Consider the following 18,778-nt stretch of genomic DNA (forward strand, 5'->3'; position numbering starts at 1 on the left):
TCGAGCTATTTTAAAGCGTTTTCTGCAATATGCCCACTGCTGCGATGTTCCGATTCTTTGGGTGACAGCTGTGTGGTATTTCTGTAACTCTTCAAAATATCTTGTTTAAATGGCAGTGGGTCAAAAGGGGAAAAGAAGAAAAGAGGATGGTTGTGATCACACAAATTGTGGTGTCTGTGTGTATAAGCCACCCACTGAAGTCCCGGCCCAAATGATTGTTGACTCAGTGGGGTCACAGCCCAGAATCCAGACTCAGGTCCTTTTGTATATGAACATCAAGGAACTCCAGACCCATGGATGTGGGATGTAATCCATTGGAGCAGTCAAATACAACATTCCTTGTTTCCCTAGAGTGGACACAGGCAGGGGGATGTTACTCCAGCCAGTATAACTTCCTGTTCCACTGGTCTGGAGCATCTTCTCCTTGCATGTGACCAGAGAGATGGGCGTGGCCCTGGCTGACTCCATAGAAGTGCCAAGTCACGCAGCCATCTTTCTCTTGATGCCATTTTCTTCTCTTGATGCTGTTCTCTTAATGTATTTTGCTGTCTGCTGGCTCTTAGCTAGCAGCACACGGGCTCAATCCCCATAAGGGATGAACTCACACTATGTTCTGTAACTACAGTGGTACCTCTACTTATGGACGTGATCCATTCCGGGGTGCTGTTCGCACCCTGAAAAGTCCATAAGTAGACTGCCGCTTCTGCGCATGCGTGTGATGCAATAGAGTGCTCCTGCACATGCGCGAAGCACGCAGAACGCTTCTGCGCATGCGTTATCTGCACCACGCTCTAACCAATGAGTCTACCGCGTGCTGCAGCAGCAAAAACAGCTCATGCTATTCTAGGCTGCGTCAACAGAAGTATAATGCCCAGATCGAGGGAAGTCATAGCACCGCTCTATTCTATGTATTTATATGTCAAACAAAATGCAAAACAAAGCTTGACTCAATTGGGAGCCAAGCGAAGGAAGGATTGAGGGGGGTCAAATGAGCCCCAGAACAGCTGGAGAGGACGCCAGCTTTGCAAAGCCTGGTCTGTCGCCCTTTCTGTTGTTTTAGCGATCACCAGCTTGGCCAAAGGCAGCCGGCAAAGCAAACCCTTCAAAAACCTCGAGCCCTCCAAAAACCAAATTTAGATTTTCACTGGCACCGTGGGAACAAAGAGACTCCTAATTTGGATTCTCAAAACTCTCAGCCACAAATCCTTGCTCTCAGGGCAAAGACATAAAATATATTTGTCTCCATTAACACACCCGCTTTGCCAGCATTTACTGTCAATTGAGGGAACTGGCAGGGGTGGATGAAAGAACTGTAGACTACCCCAGTTGCCGGGGATTTTTCCTTGACTGCCTATTGTACTGGCCCCGTATGCTGTCTATAAATATACTCACTTGTCTGAAAGTTTGCATTGAGCAACATGACATCTCTTACCTTCGTGGTTTGATTTGCAGTGCAGCACAACTGGCCCACTACATCTCTGTATCGTCCAATGAACTTCTTCCTTTGTGCAGGTATCTAAGGGAGCGCTTGTGTTTTCCCCTTTGATGCACCCTTCCACCTGGAAAAACGCGAAAAGCATTATTCGCTCCTCGGAGGCAATTATTTCACCTATTAAATTATGTAGCCAACATCAATTTGGAAGACACAGCCTGTCTTATTCAGCAGTTGCCATGATAATCATTTCTCTCTCTCTCCCTCCTCTGCTGCCTGCAACCCCATGATTATAAAATAGCAGCAATTGCTAGATGGATGGATAACTCCGTTTGGACATCCGTGACTGTTCTATAAATGCAGCTGGAGGGCTGTGAGGGACGCCTACCTCCAAGGAAATGAGACGAGTCCTATGCTTCTGGCAAGGATTCCGGAGAGTTAAAATAAAGTACAGCACATAGTTAAACTATGGAACTCCTTCCCACTGGATACAGTGCTGGCAACCAACTTGGATGGCTTTAAAAGATTGGACAAATTAATGGAGAAGACGGCTATCGATGGCTATCCTCTGCCTCCACAGTCTTCTTCCAAGCGCGGATTGAATATTATGTAGCACCCATAACAATGCCAGTTCTAGAACGGGTAAGTGATGGACTATGCCAAATCAGCAAAGCTAACAGCTAAAATAAGAGAACCTAATGATGATTGATTTGTGGGAGAATTGAAGCTCTTTTTGGACTATCTAAAGAAATATTACAGTATGCTGAATTTGCAAGCAGGATTTGAACGATGAGCAACAGAAGGAAATAGAGATTATTGTTCTATTGTCATGGTACAAGAGAGAGAAGATAGGGTGCAGCGAGGGAAAAAAATAAAAAAGCACTGTGGAAAATGAGATGGGAAGATGACAAAACAAAAGAAAAATGTACGTACAGTGGTACCTAAGTTTACGAACTTAATCTGTTCCTGAAGTCCGTTCTTAAACCGAATCTGTTCTTAAACTGAGGCTCGCTTTCCCTAACAAGGCCTCCCACCGCCAGTGCCCTTCTACCGTTCGGATTCCGTTTGTAGACTGAGGTAAAGTTCGCAAACCAGAACACTACTTCCGGTTTTGCGGAGTTCATAAACCGAATCGTTTGTAAACAGGACTGTTCTTAAACCGAGGTACCACTGTGTTGGAATGTGTATGTGAAATTTTTGAAAATTTAATAAAATATAACGTTTTTAAAAACCCAATGCCAATTCTGCAGATCAAAGTGGTTGAGTGGGCATATATGGGGGGAAAGCCAATCTTGGCGGTATACTGGCCCCAAGTTGTTAGGGGCTTTGGCAAGTCGGCAACCTGTGCAGGTGTTTGGGGACAGGTGTGATGTGCAGATGGGGTCTCAGTCCTGTTCAGCAATTCACGCTGCAGGAATCTGCACTCTCAGTGGGTAAAAGCCCACAGAGAGCGCACAGAGCACATTGCAGTAACCCAGTGCGCTATGGACATCTAATGATTTCAAGCAATTAGTACAGCATAATTAGTAATTAGGGATGCGGGTGGAGCTGTGGTCTAAACCACAGAGCCTAGGGCTTGCTAATCAGAAGGTTGCGGTTCGAATCCCCGTGATGGGGTGAGCTCCCGTTGCTCGGTCCCTGCTCCTGCCCACCTAGCAGTTTGAAAGCGCGTCAAAGTGCAAGTAGATAAATAGGTACCACTCCGGCGGGAAGGTAAACAGTGTTTCCGTGCACTGCTCTGGTTTGCCAGATGCTGCTTAGTCATGCTGGCCACATGACCTGGAAGTCGTACCCCGGCTCCCTCAGCCAATAAAGTGAGATGAGCGTTGCAACCCCAGAGTAGTCCACGACCGGACCTAACGGTCAGGAGTCCCTTTACCTTTACCTAATTAGTAATTAGTACAGTGGTGCCCCGCAAGACGAATGCCTCGCAAGACGGAAAACTCGCTAGACGAAAGAGTTTTCCGTTTTGGAGGTGCTTCGCAAAACAAATCTCCTATGGGCTTGCTTCGCAAGACGAAAATGTCTTGCGAGTTCCTGCGGGTTCCCCCCCTTTTCTAAGCCGCTAAGCCACTTATCAGCTGATCCAATAAGCCGATAAGCCGCTAAAAGCCGCTAAAAGCCGCTAATAGCGCTAATCCGCTAATCCGTCAATGGGCTTGCTTCGCAAGACGAAAAAACCGCTAGAAAGACCCTTCTCTGCTCAACGCCCTGGAGCGTTAGGAGGAAAGAACGCTGGACTAGACGGACAATCAAGGAAGTTTTCCGATGTCAGTCAGGAAGAAAATAGACAGGAAGCAGAGGTCAGATGCTCAAGCCTGTTCCCCGATGCCAAAGCCTCACCAGAAGCAGCTGCAGCCCCTCGCGAAGGCCGGCTTTCTCCGCCGGGGAATCCAGCTTGACAGAGTTGACGAAGTTTCCTTTGACGTTGCCCCCCAGCAGAGTAATCTCCGAGCTCAGGCTGTCTCCGTTCAACATGAATTGCTGGACGGCATGGTAGGTGGTGTGCAGGCGTCCGACAGATGTCACCGAGGGGCGGAAGGGCCTATGGAAGGAATGGCGACACAGGCAACACTCTCCTTGACTTCTCCCAAGTCACCTGGGATTTCAAAGTGGGGACATGGCACCCGTGACAGAGGGGCAAGGGGCAAGGAGGCGATGGCTGGTTTTGTTTGCAGTGAAAGCAGGCTAAAGCCAGGGGTGGGGGTCCAAAATCAAAGCATCACCAGGGCCAGAGCTAGTAGGGGGCAGGCTCCCCCCCATACATACATGCAAACACAAGCTCACACATGCAACTGCAGTCAGACGGTCCCCAAAAGAAATGTCACATAAGGAAAAAGGGATGGGGAAGGAGAAGGAAAAATGGAAGCTTAGGCACCAGTTCTTAAAAGTTGCAGTTCTTATTAGAATCAGCTGGGATGGAAATAGTTCACAGAGCCTAACATGTTTTAACTGTTTTTAATTCTGAAATTTAAATTGTTGTAACCCACCCTTGAACCTGCTGGTGAAAGGCAGGTGCTATATATATATTTTAACTTTTCAACACAAGAACGCGGAAAGTCTTCAGAGAGATGCTTATACAACAATGGTAAGTACAATTCTGCATGGGGATATTAAATAGAATAATATAATTATTATAAAAAGACCATATGCCTTTTTCTGGTGCAGGTCTTGTAGGAGTCATGTAGGTCATCATTTGAAACGTAAGACAAAGTCCCACAAAATTACATAAAATTGTTCTACTGGCTCTTTGCCTTTCGTTGCACAAATCTTGTGGGTTATCTTTTCAGCAATTGCGAGGTTCCATAATTCTTATGCCACAATTCAAGAAACAGACCATTTAAGTTCTTCCATTTCTGTGCAATAGGAAGTCTGGCAGCCACTAGAAACCAAATTAACATTTTCTTCAAGGAGAATCGTTTTAGAGTAGCGTCCCATATATTTAAGAGTGCGAGTTGTGGCAATGCCTGAATTTCAGGCTTAAACATTTGCAATATTTCTGCAAACGTTTCTGTCCATAAATGCTCCTTCATACTCCCTCTTCAGTGCACCCTGTACAGGATCAGCAGAGCCATCCAGAAATGCAGATCCTGGGTGGTATTACAAAGGATCAGGAAGGGACTGCATATCTGAATATTTCCTTGCAGAACAAAAATGCAACACCCTCCCTGCATAAAAGAATTCTCCCTGCATTGAGAGATCTAGCATGGCAGGGAGAAGGCGAGGCTGAACCCTGCAAGTTGGGCTGTACAGCTGGCTTCATCCATGGAGGAGGTTTTGTCACTCAGGGCTCATCCACACTCCTGCTCGTCCTGGGCAAGCACAGGTCTGATTGGGTTTCCTCTTGTTTATGGTTTGTGTTATCTATCTATATCTATCTATATCTATCTATCATCTATCTATCTATCTATCATCTATCTATCTATCTATCTATCTATCTATCTATCTATCTATCTATCATCTATCTGTCTGTCTATCATTTATCTATCTATCATCTATCTATCATCTATCTATCTATCTATCTATCTATCTATCTATCTATCATCTATCTATCTATCTATCTATCTATCTATCTATCATCTGTCTGTCTGTCTATATCTATCTATCTATCTATCTATCTATCTATCTATCTATCTATCATCTATCTATCTATCTATCTATCTATCATCTATCTATCTATCTATCTATCTATCTATCTATCTATCTATCTATCTCTATCTATCTATCTATCTATCATCTATCTATCATCTATCTGTCTGTCTGTCTATCATTTATCTATCTATCTATCATCTATCTATCTATCTATCTATCTATCTATCTATCATCTGTCTGTCTATCTCTATATCTATCTATCTATCTATCTATCTATCTATCTATCATCTATCTATCTATCTATCTATCTATCTATCTATCTATCTATCTCTATCTATCTATCATCTATCTATCTATCTATCTATCTATCTATCTATCTATCATCTATCTATCTATCTATCATCTATCTATCTATCTATCTATCTATCTATCTATCTATCTATCATCTATCTATCTATCTATCATCTATCTATCTATCTATCTATCTATCTATCTATCATCTATCTATCTATCTATCTATCTATCTATCATCATCATCATCATCTATCTATCTATCATCTATCTATCATTTCTTTATTTGACAAAGTAATAATAATAAATAAATAAGAATAAAAATGTGCACCCCACCACCGAGACCATTCCATCCTCCCAAAATTTCAACACCTCTTGCGATGGTTTGACCCCCTTTCCATTTTTAACAGCACAAATTCTACAAACACCCTCCATATCTCCTAAAAATCATTTCTCCTCCATACTCCCCGTCTTACCTTAATGGCACATGTTAATTTATCATTAATAGCTATATCCCACACCTCTTTATACCATTGTTCCATTTTGTATTCTGCTTGCCCCTTCCACTTCCTAGCTAAAGTAACTTGTGCAGCTGGCAATAAATGTGTGAGCAAGTCCTTCCTAGCCTGCGAACCTTCCACCCCATCGTAAATTGATAATAATGCTACCTCTGGACTTTTGGTCAGCTTTAACCCAGTGTGGTTTTCCTCTTGAGCCACACTTGCTAGATACGGGACTGAGCAGTTCCCCCCTTTCCTCACTTTCCCAGGGAAAACCCACTCTTAAGCTCTAAATCAGAGCAAACATCAATCTGGAAACACCCCCCCCCCCCAATTGATACCTGCTCCGATTGAGCGCTAAAGAGCAGTTTTCCCCCAGGGGAAAGAAGTGAGACAAGAAGAAATGTGGATAAGCTTTTCGTTTTGCTGATTGCATGAACTGGTGCAGAAATCCCACATTCTCCCAAGTACCTCTCCAGAGAGAATTTCCTGAAGATGGAGTTGACTTGCTCAAGATCCAGCCCCTCAGAGTGGTGGGAAGACGAAGAGGAAGGCAGCGAGGAAGGTCCATGAGAGTGCCTGTCCTGGAAGTCGTCTGGAAAAGGAGGTGCAGGAAAAAGAACAGGAAGGGGGGGGAAATCATGTCCCAGTAGCAAGCACCATTCAAAATAAAACCATGGATGCCAACACAAGCCTCTTTCCAAGCTCCTCTTGGCCTTGCCCTGCCCTGCCATTTTGCCCTCATGTATGTATAGGAGGCTGGCGCTGTGGGTTAAACCAGAGAGCCTAGGACTTGCCGATCAGAAGTTCGGCGGTTTGAATCCTTACAACGGGGTGAGCTCCCGTTGCTCGGTCCCTGCTCTTGCTAACCTAGCCGTTCGAAAGCACGTCAAAGTGCAAGTAGATAAATAGGTACCGCTCAGGTGGGAAGGTAAATGGCGCTTCCGTGCGCTGCTCTGGTTCGCCAGAAGCGGCTTAGTCATACTGGCCACATGACATGGAAGCTGTACACCGGCTCCCTCGGCCAATAAAGTGAGATGAGCACCGCAACCCCAGAGTCGGGCACAACTGGACCTAATGGTCAGGGGTCTCTTTACCTTTATGTATAGGAGAGAGCCTGTCGCTCCCTGGCAGAGCTACTTTGGGGGCAGAACATCCCACTTTCAGTCCCCAGCAGAAGGGTTAAAATGGGTCTCAGCTCTAGGTGGAGCAGATGGCTTCCCATTGGGACCTGGTTGTCCACGGTAGGAGCAGAAAGCTCTATGCCTGTGATTGAATTGGTTTTATGTGTGTAGATCAGTGCACACTGACCAACGCACAGTCTTTGCAGTAAGGCTCTGTTCCGATGGCATGAGTAGTCATGATGACCGGTAGATTCTTATCTGCAAGCCTTCATTTGCCTTCACACCCGTTGTAATATACTGCTTGTTATCTTCTGCTGTCTTCTGCCTGTTCTGCTGTTGGGTCATTCTTTGTCTAGCTCCTCCCCTTTGACCTTATTGCCTTATTGCCTTGGGTGACCCTGTTGGGAGTACAAGCTTCACTCACAAGGGTCATAGGGATGTGCAAGCCCACTCATCACGACGAGGAGATGATCCAGCGAGTGAGAACCGACAACTGGGAAACACTGGCCTGTGAGCACTCCAATTGGAGAACAGCCTTTACCAAAAGTGTCATGGGCTTTGAAGATGCTCAATCTCAGGATGAAAGGGAGAAACATGCTAAGAGGAAGGCACACTTGGCAAACCGTGATCAACTCCCACCTGGAAACTTATGTCCCCACTGTGGAAGGACATGTGGATCCAGAATTGGCCTCCACAGTCACTTACGGACTCACTGTTAAGTGATCACCAAAGAAGAAGAGGAAGAAGAAGAAGAAGAAGAAGAAGAGGAAGAGGAAGAAGAAGAAGAAGAAGAAGAAGAAGAAGAAGAAGAAGAAGAGGAAGAGGAAGAAGAAGAAGAAGAAGAAGAAGAAGAGGAGGAGGAGGAGGAGGAGGAGGAGGAGGAGGAGGAGGAGGAGGAGAAAGGCAGGTCTTTTGGTAAGAAGGGAGAGCTTTTGTTATACTCTTAGTTTGTAGAGATGGAAGAAAAAGCTGCGTTGGGAGCCAACTTGGAATGCCCTGGAAGCCATTGCAGCTCCCACCACTCCTGACCATTTGGTCACAAACTGTCCCCCACCAGTTACTATAACTGGGGCCTCTGATTTTTTAGGCAAGAGCCTTCTGCAAGTCCTTACCTTCCAACTCCAAAGCGTCGCAGCCAAAACTGTCATTGTCATCTTCGGTCAGGCTGGAAGTGAGGAAGAAAGTTTATTCCGCTCTACCTTTGCTGACTTTCTACACATTTCAGGAATCAGCTAGCAGAAGGAAGTGTGCAGTGGAGAGGAATCTAGCTTTGCTAACTGCTGGAAGTGGCCGATGAAAGGGCCGGAAGATGCTAAGGTCTAAGAGGTTGTCGTTATCACCATCATTCTCATCATCAGTATTATTATTATTATTATTATTATTATTATTACTACTACTACTACTACTACTACTACTACTACTATGAATGTATTTGTATCCTGCCCTTCTCCCAAGTTTGGATTTATTGCGACTTCCAACATTTAAAAACATCATTAGATAATATAAAGTAATAAAATAAACAAGTTAAAAGCAGTAATTGAACTACATCTGGACACATTTAAAACTGACAATTAAAGTATTGTTTGCCCTGACAGAGGGAAGTCAGCAATATGGGCACAGCCCCCCCCCCAATCTCTGTCTGTCTGTCTGTCTGTCTGTCTGTCATGTCACCACCAACCATGCCTTTGATGATGCTGGAACTGAGAGGTGGGATCTTAGCATCCAGGCAGATCTGTAAAGGGAGATGTGATCTTTCAGCTAGCCCAGGTTAACACCTGGAGGAGCAGGAGGACATCTGCGGGATGTTTTCAAGGAAGGAATCACTGGCACGGGGTGGGGGAAAGTCAGGCGGTTTCCTATGGGAGGAGGACCCTGGTTTCCTCCAGAAACCTTGAACTAGTTCGGCTGGCTCTTGTAGATTCAGTTCTTCCCTTTGAAACATTGTGGGAGGCTGCTGCACATACAGAGAAGGTCTACCCTCATATCCAGGCGCTCTCTGCTTGTCTGTGGTTTCCTTTATTCCACGACGCAGGCAAAATGTCACCGGTTCACCGGTGGCAACGCTCCCATCTCAGGGAAGAATTTTCAGGGACCTCAGAAGCAGAGGCAAAACAGCAGAGTTGCCCCGTTCACCTTGTCAGATGCAATCTAAAGCGTTCTGACAATTTCATGCAAGCTTCCCCCCCCCCCCCGCTCCCGGGTGTGTATGCGTGCGTCTTTAACTAACTCAGCACCTAGAAGCAGTATAAAAAGACAGCCGTGGTCTCAGAGAGGTAGGAGAATGACGTCCTCCGCTGACCGGCACCTGCTCCCAGCTCACTGAGGACCACGCTGGACATGATGCGCAGTTATGTGTATCATTCCCCCAGCGATTTAAAAGAAAAGGATGCCTCCGGGGGCTGGAACTGAAAGTAGAAGAGCAGCCAGCAGGGATAGTGAACGCTTTCCACAGGGGCTGCTTTTCCTCTTAAAATTTCACCCCAAGCGGGTGTTTTCCTCCCCAGGGAAACAAAAATGCTAACTTGTCCGCTGTGAGAGGAAAAGCAACCGGGTGCGTGTGTGTGAAGAGTTGAGTGCTTGTGGCCACAGACTAGCAACTGCTATTCCCCTCCCTCTGATAACCAACATGATCAAAGGGATGGAGCAAAAAGGTTTTGGCATTCTGGACTTTTGAGTTTGGACAAAAGGTGAGCGAGGGGTGACGTGATAGAAGCTTATAAAACGATGAAGCGGAAAGAGGAAAGTTCCCCCCCCCCTTTCCCTCATAATGCTAGAACTCATGGAGGTCCGAAGAAGCTTAAATCTTGGGAGGTTCAGGACAGATACAGTGGTACCTCGGGTTACATACGCCTCAGGTTACATACGCTTTAGGTTACAGACTCCGCTAACCCAGAAATAGTGCTTCAGGTTAAGAACTTTGCTTCAGGATAAGAACAGAAATTGTGCTCCGGCGGCGCGGCGGCAGAGGGAGGCGCCATTAGCCAAAGTGGTGCTTCAGGTTAAGAACAGTTTCAGGTTAAGAACGGACCTCCAGAACGAATTAAGTACTTAACCCGAGGTACCACTGTAAAAGGAATCGCTCCTTCATGAAGCACATCGTTAATCTATGGAACTCACTTCCACAGGAGGCAGTGATGGACAGCAAGCTTTAAAAGAGGATTGGGCAAATTAACCCTCAATTGCAAAGCAAAAGGTTGAGAGGGGCTGGGGAGCACCTTGGCAGGCATGACGGATGGTGCCCCTGGGCACTGTGTTGGAAAGCCCAGCCTAACAGGCACGGCAGCCCTTACCTGTGTGGGGCGTCTTCTTTGCAACGCCGGAGGATGGAGTCATTTCCTGGGGGCTCTGGGGTTGTGGACATGACACTGGGGTTGCGGTTCCGTAGCGTTTGCTGCATCCCAAAAAGCAAAAGCAAAACATCAACAGGGCAAGCCTATGAACACCTGCTCAGAGACAAGCCTCAGAGAGTTCAAGGGTATTTACTGGCAGGCAAATGTGACTGCAGCCTAGCTGTAAGCACGCTCAGTTCAGTTCTGAGGTGTTAAGTTGCCTATGTATATTTGGGTTAGGGTTAGGGTTAGGGTTAGGGTTAGGGTTAGGGCTAGGGCTAGGGTTAGGGTTAGGGTTAGGGCTAGGGTTAGGGCTAGGGCTAGGGTTAGGGTTAGGGTTAGGGTTAGGGCTAGGGCTAGGGTTAGGGTTAGGGTTAGGGTTAGGGTTAGGGTTAGGGTTAGGGCTAGGGTTAGGGTTAGGGTTAGGGTTAGGGTTAGGGCTAGGGCTAGGGCTAGGGTTAGGGTTAGGGTTAGGGTTAGGGCTAGGGCTAGGGCTAGGGCTAGGGCTAGGGCTAGGGTTATTCTCAAACCACCAAAGCACAGAGATCAACATTGTGCTATTTCCCATTGACCGCTCATGGATTTTCATTACTAGCATCATCATTCAGAACAGATTCTGTAGAATAATAATAATAATAATAATAATAATAATAATAATAATAATAACAACAACAACAACTTATACCCTGACCACCTGGCCGGGCCTACCCAGCTACTCTGGGCAGCTTCGATATTAAAAACACAATAAAAGATCAGACATTAAAAACTTCCCTAAACAGGGCTGCCTACAGATGTCTTCTAAAAGTCAGATAGTTGTTCCTTGACATCTGATGGGAGGGCGTTCCATAGGGCAGGCACCACCACCAAGAAGGCCTTTTGCCTGGTTCCATGTAATCTCACTTCTCATAGTGAGGAAACCGCCAGAAGGCCTTCGGAGCTGGACCTCAGTGTTTGGGCAGAGTGATGGAGGTGGAGACGCTCCTTCAGGTATATTATTATTATTATTATTATTATTATTATTATTATTATTATTAGGTTTTGAAACAGCAACTCAAAGTGATTTGCAATATTTTAAGCACACAACAAACGTGTACCTCCATTAAAACCAGCATTAAGAACCCCCCCACTCCGCTCTAGATTAAAACATACCAACCAAGCAAGAAGGCCAGCCAACCAGCCTGGTTAAAAATGAATGTTTTTGCTAGGCACCTAACGGTATGTAATGATGGCACCAGGCGAGCTTCCTGGGGAGAGCATTCCACAAGCAAGGAGCCACCACAAAAAGGCCTGTTTTCATGTTGCCACGCTTCCAGATCTCTCGTGGAGGAGGCACATGAAAAAGGGCCTCTGATGACCATCACAGGATCTGGGTTGGTTCATAGGAGAAGAAGTGGTCCTTAAAGAATTGGAGTCTTGAGAAGACTCAACACCAGCTCTTGAACCCAGCTCTTGAACCCAGTACAGTAGTACTTTGGTTTACAATCTTAATCCGTTCCAGAAGTCTGTTCTTAAACCAAAGAAGAAGAAGAAGAAGAAGAAGAAGAAGAAGAAGAAGAGGAGGAGGAGGAGGAGGAGGAGGAGGAGGAGGAGGAGGAGTTGTTTGGATTTGATATCCTGCTTTATCACTACCTGAAGGAGTCTCAAAGCGGCTAACATTCTCCTTTCCCTTCCTCCCCCACAACAAACACTCTGTGAGGTGAGTGGGGCTGAAAGACTTCAGAGAAGTGTGACTAGCCCAAGGTCACCCAGCAGCTGCATGTGGAGGAGCGGAGACGCAAACCCGGTTCACCAAATTATGAGTCTACCGCTCTTAACCACTACACCACACTGGCTCTCTAGCATTCTTAAACCAAGGTGTGCTTTCCCATAGCAGCTGGGGGACTCAATTTATAAATGGAACACACTCAACAGGAAGCGGAACATGTTCTGCTTCCAAGGCAAAGTTCACAAACCAAAGCACCTACTTCTGGGTTTGCAGCATTCTTAATCCAAGTTCTTCATAAACTGAGCTGTTCTTAAACCAAGGTACCGTTGTACTGTCCTCCACCAGTTGTACTCCAGCACAGCCAGTGGTTGGAGATGGCAGGAGCTAAAGCTGGGAGGGTACCAGGCTGGGCATCTGAACCCAGGCAATATAATTCATGTTTTGCTACTCCAACTATAGAGGGAAGACATCCTTTTCATTTACTGGGGCAGCATTTCCTACAAACCACCAGCAAGATACCTTTGTTCTCTGACCAATTCCCTCCGCCACTAACTGCCAACCTGCTGTGCTGCTGATCGCATTGTGCCTAATGGGATGTCTGCCTTGAGAGACAATGGGAAGACATCCGCACACATTCCTAACCCAGCTTTGACTTACAAACATGAAGGGCGTTAGGAACTGCAAGGAAACTGAAATGTTTCGCTAAGAATAAAGCATAAAAAGCAATTGCAATGCAGCGAGGTAAGGATCACCGCTTCTCTCCCCCCGCTGCTAAGTTTTAAAACTGAGCGACGAGACAGCGAGAGCCTGGTGAAATAGCTTTAAATAAACATTACCCAGCGGTGGGATGCATTTTAAGAGGAAAGGTTAATAACGTTCTAATATAGAGAATATGTTAAAAGGATTAAGGTTGCTGGCTGGCTAGGCCTCCCTGTTTCGTGGGGGTTGGAATCGTCACGGGCGCAGAAAGCCACATTATAGGGGGAAGGTCACGGAAGCGAGGCCCCCGCAAGCTCCTTACGATTTTGCCAACTTCGCAGCTGCCCACCGAGTTGCTGATGGAAATGGGATTAGAGGAATTGGTGTCCGCCTGGCTGCTGCTGCTGGCCTCACCCTTGTCTTCGTCGTGTCCTCGAACTGCTGGGCTCACAAATGACAAAAGCGGAGGAAGTCATGGAGGATGAGAGAGACGCGAGATATTGGCATTAAGGCCCACTTCGGTGGAAATAATTCTGTGCAAACAAGATTTCTATCACATGCGATTATTGCTCTCGTTTGGTTCACGGCGGCAGCCCCAACCCCTCGCCGTGCTGCCGTTATTATTTTTCTCTGTTCCATGGTGCAAAAAATCTCTCTCACTTCCTGAACTTTTCTCACCACTTTCCTCTCCGTTCCAAAACTTCAGGGCTGGAGGGATGAGTCAAAGCCAGTCTTCTTCAGCCTGGTGTCCACCAGTGGTCACTGGACTCTAACTCCCATCAGCCCCGGCAGGGGTGGCCAATGGCCAGGGAAGATGGAGAATGTAGGACAGCAACATTTGGAGGGTCCCAGGTTTGGAAGGCTGCCCTAAGCAGAAACATATGCACCTCTTTGGCCGCAGATGTTTCACTTGTGCAGATCCATTTCTTAAGGTGCTGCTTCTTCCACCCCCAAGCAATCAACATGAATTCAACAACTCCCCCCCCCCCAGGACAAATGTTCGCTTAAAAGTAAAGGTAAAGGACCCCTGACAGTTAAGCCCAGTCGCAAACAACTCTGGGGTTGCGGCACTCATCTTGCCTTACTGGCCAAGAGAGCCGACGTTTGTCCGCAGACAGTTTTTCCAGGTCATGTGGCCAGCGTGACTCAGCCACTTCTGGTGAAACTAGAGCAGTGCACGGAAACGCCGTTTACCTTCCTGCCAGAGCGGTACCTATTTATGTACTTGCACTTTGATGTGCTTTCGAACTGCTAGGTTGGCAGGAGCAGGGACAGAGCAATGGGAGCTCACTCCGTCCCGGGGATTCGAACCGCCGACCTTCCGATCGGCAAGCCCAAGAGGCTCAGTGGTTTAGACCACAGCACCACCCGCATCCCGCTAATGTTTGCTTAAAAAGGTAAAGGGACCCCTGACCATTAGGTCCAGTCGTGGCCGACTCTGGGGTTGCAGTGCTCATCTCGCTTTATTGGCCGAAGGAGCCGGCGTACAGCTTCCAGGTCATGTGGCCAGCATGACTAAACCACTTATGGTGAACCAGAGCAGCGCACGAAAATGCCGTTTACCTTCCCGCCGGAGTGGTACCTATTTATCTACTTGCACTTTGATGTGCTTTCGAACTGCTAGGTTGGCAGGAGCAGGGACTGAGCAACAGGAGCTCACTCCATCGCGGAGATTCAAACCGCCGACCTTCTGATCGACAAGTCCTAGGCTCAGCGGTTTAGACCACAGTGCCACCTGTGTCCCGCTAATGTTTGCTTAATCACACCCTAATGCTGGATATACAGGTGGGCAGCCATCTGTCTAAAAAGCTACACTAATTTGTCTTATCTAAGTGTTTGTTTAAGTGCGGGGGTCTCATTGGGGTTCTCCTCTGGGGAGATCTCCTCTGATTCTGGATCTCTGCACTGTGGGCTGGGCTCGACACCTGCCTTGCTTCTGTGTAGGAACGTTTCAGTTCCAGAGTGACAGAAAGCAGACCTGAGTCAATTGCCGGTCTGTTTTAAATGATTCTCAAAAAGTGTTTGCTATCAGGGAGGGATATATATATATATATACACACACATATATACACATTGCAGCTCTTATCTTTTGGGAGCGAGTTTCGTGCTTGCCTGGCTGGAAACGTTAGTTAGAACAAGGGAAACAGCTTGAGCATTAACAGGGAAGACGGACGAGGCAGGGAAGTTCTTTCTCTGACCTTGATAATCCGATGCTCGGCTCAAACCGACGGGGGATTTCGTTCTTGGCAGCTGGAAAAGGACAGAAATGAAACTGAACTCAGGACACAAGCGAGGATTCCTCATAAAAAGAAACACCTTTCAGGCTTTCCCAATGCCAAAGGGCAATTCTATGATTTGGGGAGAAACAGAAACGGGCAAAGAAGCATAAACGTAGCTCCTGTGCTTTGTGAAACTGACTAAGATTGCGTTCACGTGAATGTAAGAGAACAATATTACATCAGTTCCACAAATGGAGGGTTTATAAAAATTATGAGCATGGTGGGAAAGGGGAGAGAGAATGGCTGTCAGAAGGAAGCTCACACATAGTTATCTCATGGAGAACACAACCACGGGTGGAGGTCGTTGGCTTGCAAATGGATCTAACAAATTCATGAAGGACTGACCCGTGGGATGTGGGCAGCAGTCAGAGATGAGTCAGACTCTGGGAGCCATGAGACGGGTCAGTGGACAGCGGCAATGATCAAGGCAGGGCCAAAGAACAACCAACAATGGATGTTGTCAGAGCTGCTTGAAGATCCTAGCTCACAGAGGATCACGCTAGCCAGCGGTCATTAAGTAAAAGTCTTTATTGAGTTACAGTTTCCATTCCCAAGCTGCTGCGTGCAACTCTACGTCTAATGGCTAGATCGGCGAAGCTCCGTCTGAGTCTCCGCCCCTTGTGCACCAACTTAATATCCTAGCCCTGCTCCACCTTTTCCGCCTGACTGCTCTCCTCTGGGTCCCTCTGCCCCCCGGGGTCTCTTCCTTCCGGGATTCTTCTGACGCCGACCCCCCGGAACTCCCTGTCTCCTTGCGCCGGGCTTTAGGACCTGGCTCCCTTTCCTGGCTGCCTACTGCGTCACTTTCCTGTGCATTTGAACTTGGCGCGCGCGCCCAACCTTCCACTTTCCGCTTAACCGTTTCTTCGCTCCCCGATGGAGGTGTGGCCACTCCTGACTCTTGCCCTCCCCCCTGTTGTGAGCTGCCAGCGCTTAATCCCTGGCTCCCTTCCTCTTCCCTGCTCTCTGGCGGTGACGCTGGTCCCGATTTCCAACTGCTCTCCTCTGAGTCCCCTCTGGCTCTATCTTCCTGGGGTGTCCCCCTAAACTCCCCCCTTGCCCTGGCCACTGGTGCTCCTTTCTGTGAATCTTCTGATTCACTGGAAAGACTCGGAGATCTCGGGTCGTCGTCATCACTCATCTTTTCTTCTGCCTCCTCCCCCTCGCTCTCTGTTTCCTCCCTTGCCCTTGCCTCTGCTCCTGAACCCCTGACAGATGTCTTGAAAAGAGGATTAGACAAATTCATGGATAGGAAGCCTATTGATGATATCTAGCCATGGTGGCTACTGTCTGCCTCCACGCTCAGAGGCAGGGATGCATCCGGATACCAGTTGCTGTACACTTCAGGAGGACAGAGTGTTGATGTGCTCATGTTCTGCTCCCTGGTTTCCCACAGGCACCTGGTTGGCCTCTGTGAGAACAGGAACCTGGACTAGATGGGCCACTGGCCTGAGTAACTAGGACTCTTCCTTAGGTCCTTAATTTCAGGAACCTGCAACGCTCAGGATGATCTCTTTGCTCATGCAAGGCTCAACTGGAACAGGACTCTCTCTTTTAGACCTTCCTGCCCAGAAGGATCCACTGGCAAGCCTGCATCGTCAGGATCAGTCCAGAAGAATGAGAAGGCTCCTGCCTGCTCTTTTGTGGTTCACCGCTTGGGGCAGCCACATGCAGACCCACCAGTTCCTAACAGCCTATGAATGGATTTAAGCCACAATAAGTCAACAGGACCGCCAAAGTCCAAAGGCATTAAACCTGTGATTACTGTTGCCAAGAAACAATGGACAATGGTCCGGAGATGGACTTTACATTTTCATGTTAAGTGGTTTGGAACAAGTGTTTGGAAAGGCAATGCACAAATCTATTAATACTACTGCAATGTGCTCTATGTGGGGTTGCCTTTGAAGGTGACCTGGAAACTACAACTAATCCAGAATGTGGCAGCTAGACTGGTGACTGGGAGTGGCCGCCGAGACCACATAACACCGGTCCTGAAAGACCTACATTGGCTCCCAGTACGTTTCCGAGCACAATTCAAAGTGTTGGTGATGACCTTAAAAGCCCTAAATGGCCACAGTCCAGGATACATGACGGAGCGTCTCCACCCCCATTGTTCTGCTCCGAGGGCCTTCTGGCAGTTCCCTCACTGCAAGAAGTAAGGTTACAGGGAACCAGGCAGAGGGCCTTCTCAGTGGTGGCACCCGCTCTGTGGAATGCCCTCCCATCAGATGTCAAGGAAATAAACAACTATCTGACTTTTAGAAGACATCTGAAGGCAGCCCTCTTTAGGGAAGTTTTTAATGTTTGATGTTTTATCGTGTTTTAATATTCTGTTGGGAGCTGCCTAGAGTGGCTGGGGAAAACCAGCTGGATGGGCTGGGTATAAATAATAAATTATTATTATAAATTATTATTAATACAGTTGTTGTTGGCATCCGTTTGTCTCGAGAGAAAATGGAGTGCAAACTAACAAAGTAAATAAATGCTTAAACCATGACATCCAAGCCACAGCCCCTTTGAAAACCTCTTGGGTAGGATGTGTGCTAATGAGATCATCAAGGCATGGGATGTGTGGGTAAAGATCTCCAAACTGGACTAGGCTAGCAGATTATGGTAAATCAAGGAGTCAGCAAACTTTTTCAGCAGGGGGCCGGTCCACTGTCCCTCAGACCTTGTGGGGGGCCAGGTTATATTTTGAAGGGGAAAAAATGAACAAATTCCTATGCCCCATAAATAACCCAGAGATGCATTTTAAATAAAAGCACACATTCTACTCATGTAAAAACACCCTGATTCCTGGACCGTCCACAGGCTGGATTGAGAAGGCGATTGGGCCAGATCCGGCCCCCGGGTCTTAGTTTGCCTACCCATGTTGTAAATCCTGGCAATGTTTTAAATGGAACCCAAAATCTAAAAAAAGCTCAGCCCCCCCCCCATTGTGGCTAAATTTGCCTTAGTGAAACTTTTTGCAGTTTTCCACAGTGGCAGAAGATTCAGTCAATCAAGCAGAATCAAGGGCTTCAAGCACGTTTCCCTGTACACTTGAATGAGTAAAAAAGACAAGGTTTAATTTAACTCTGAATTAGGTAGCTAATTTTCCTCTGGATCCTGGCTGTCTTCTCCCTATTATTCTTCCCACCCAATGGGAACTTTTCCATCAGCCTTCTGCTGTCTATCAGCTTTTCCATTTGCGCTGGAGCTTAAAGGATCACTCCAATTTTCCAGCTTTTCTTTCTTTCTTCTTTTTTTGCTCTTGCAACTATCAAGAAGCCAGAGAAACACTGTATTCCTCAGAATGCAACAGAGGAATGGATTGCCTACTCCCAA

The 18,778-nt window shown here is 47.0% G+C and overlaps 1 protein-coding gene across 2 annotated transcripts in view; it reads right to left on the bottom strand.

The window, feature by feature from the left end:
• CARD11 (caspase recruitment domain family member 11) overlaps nt 1-18,778 on the bottom strand; it is a 105,506-nt gene that overhangs the window by 21,524 nt on the left and 65,204 nt on the right. For both annotated transcript variants that reach the window (XM_081169392.1, XM_081169393.1), the window contains 7 exons: nt 15,371-15,422; nt 13,495-13,613; nt 10,730-10,830; nt 8,552-8,604; nt 6,787-6,910; nt 3,776-3,977; nt 1,433-1,559 (listed from right to left, as the gene is read on the bottom strand). In XM_081169392.1, the coding sequence (XP_081025518.1) occupies nt 1,433-1,559; nt 3,776-3,977; nt 6,787-6,910; nt 8,552-8,604; nt 10,730-10,830; nt 13,495-13,613; nt 15,371-15,422 (778 nt within the window). The remainder of the gene's footprint in view (nt 1-1,432; nt 1,560-3,775; nt 3,978-6,786; nt 6,911-8,551; nt 8,605-10,729; nt 10,831-13,494; nt 13,614-15,370; nt 15,423-18,778) is intronic.

Source organism: Podarcis bocagei, assembly GCF_964188305.1.
Source record: "Podarcis bocagei genome assembly, chromosome: 14".
Classification (NCBI taxonomy): domain Eukaryota; kingdom Metazoa; phylum Chordata; class Lepidosauria; order Squamata; family Lacertidae; genus Podarcis; species Podarcis bocagei.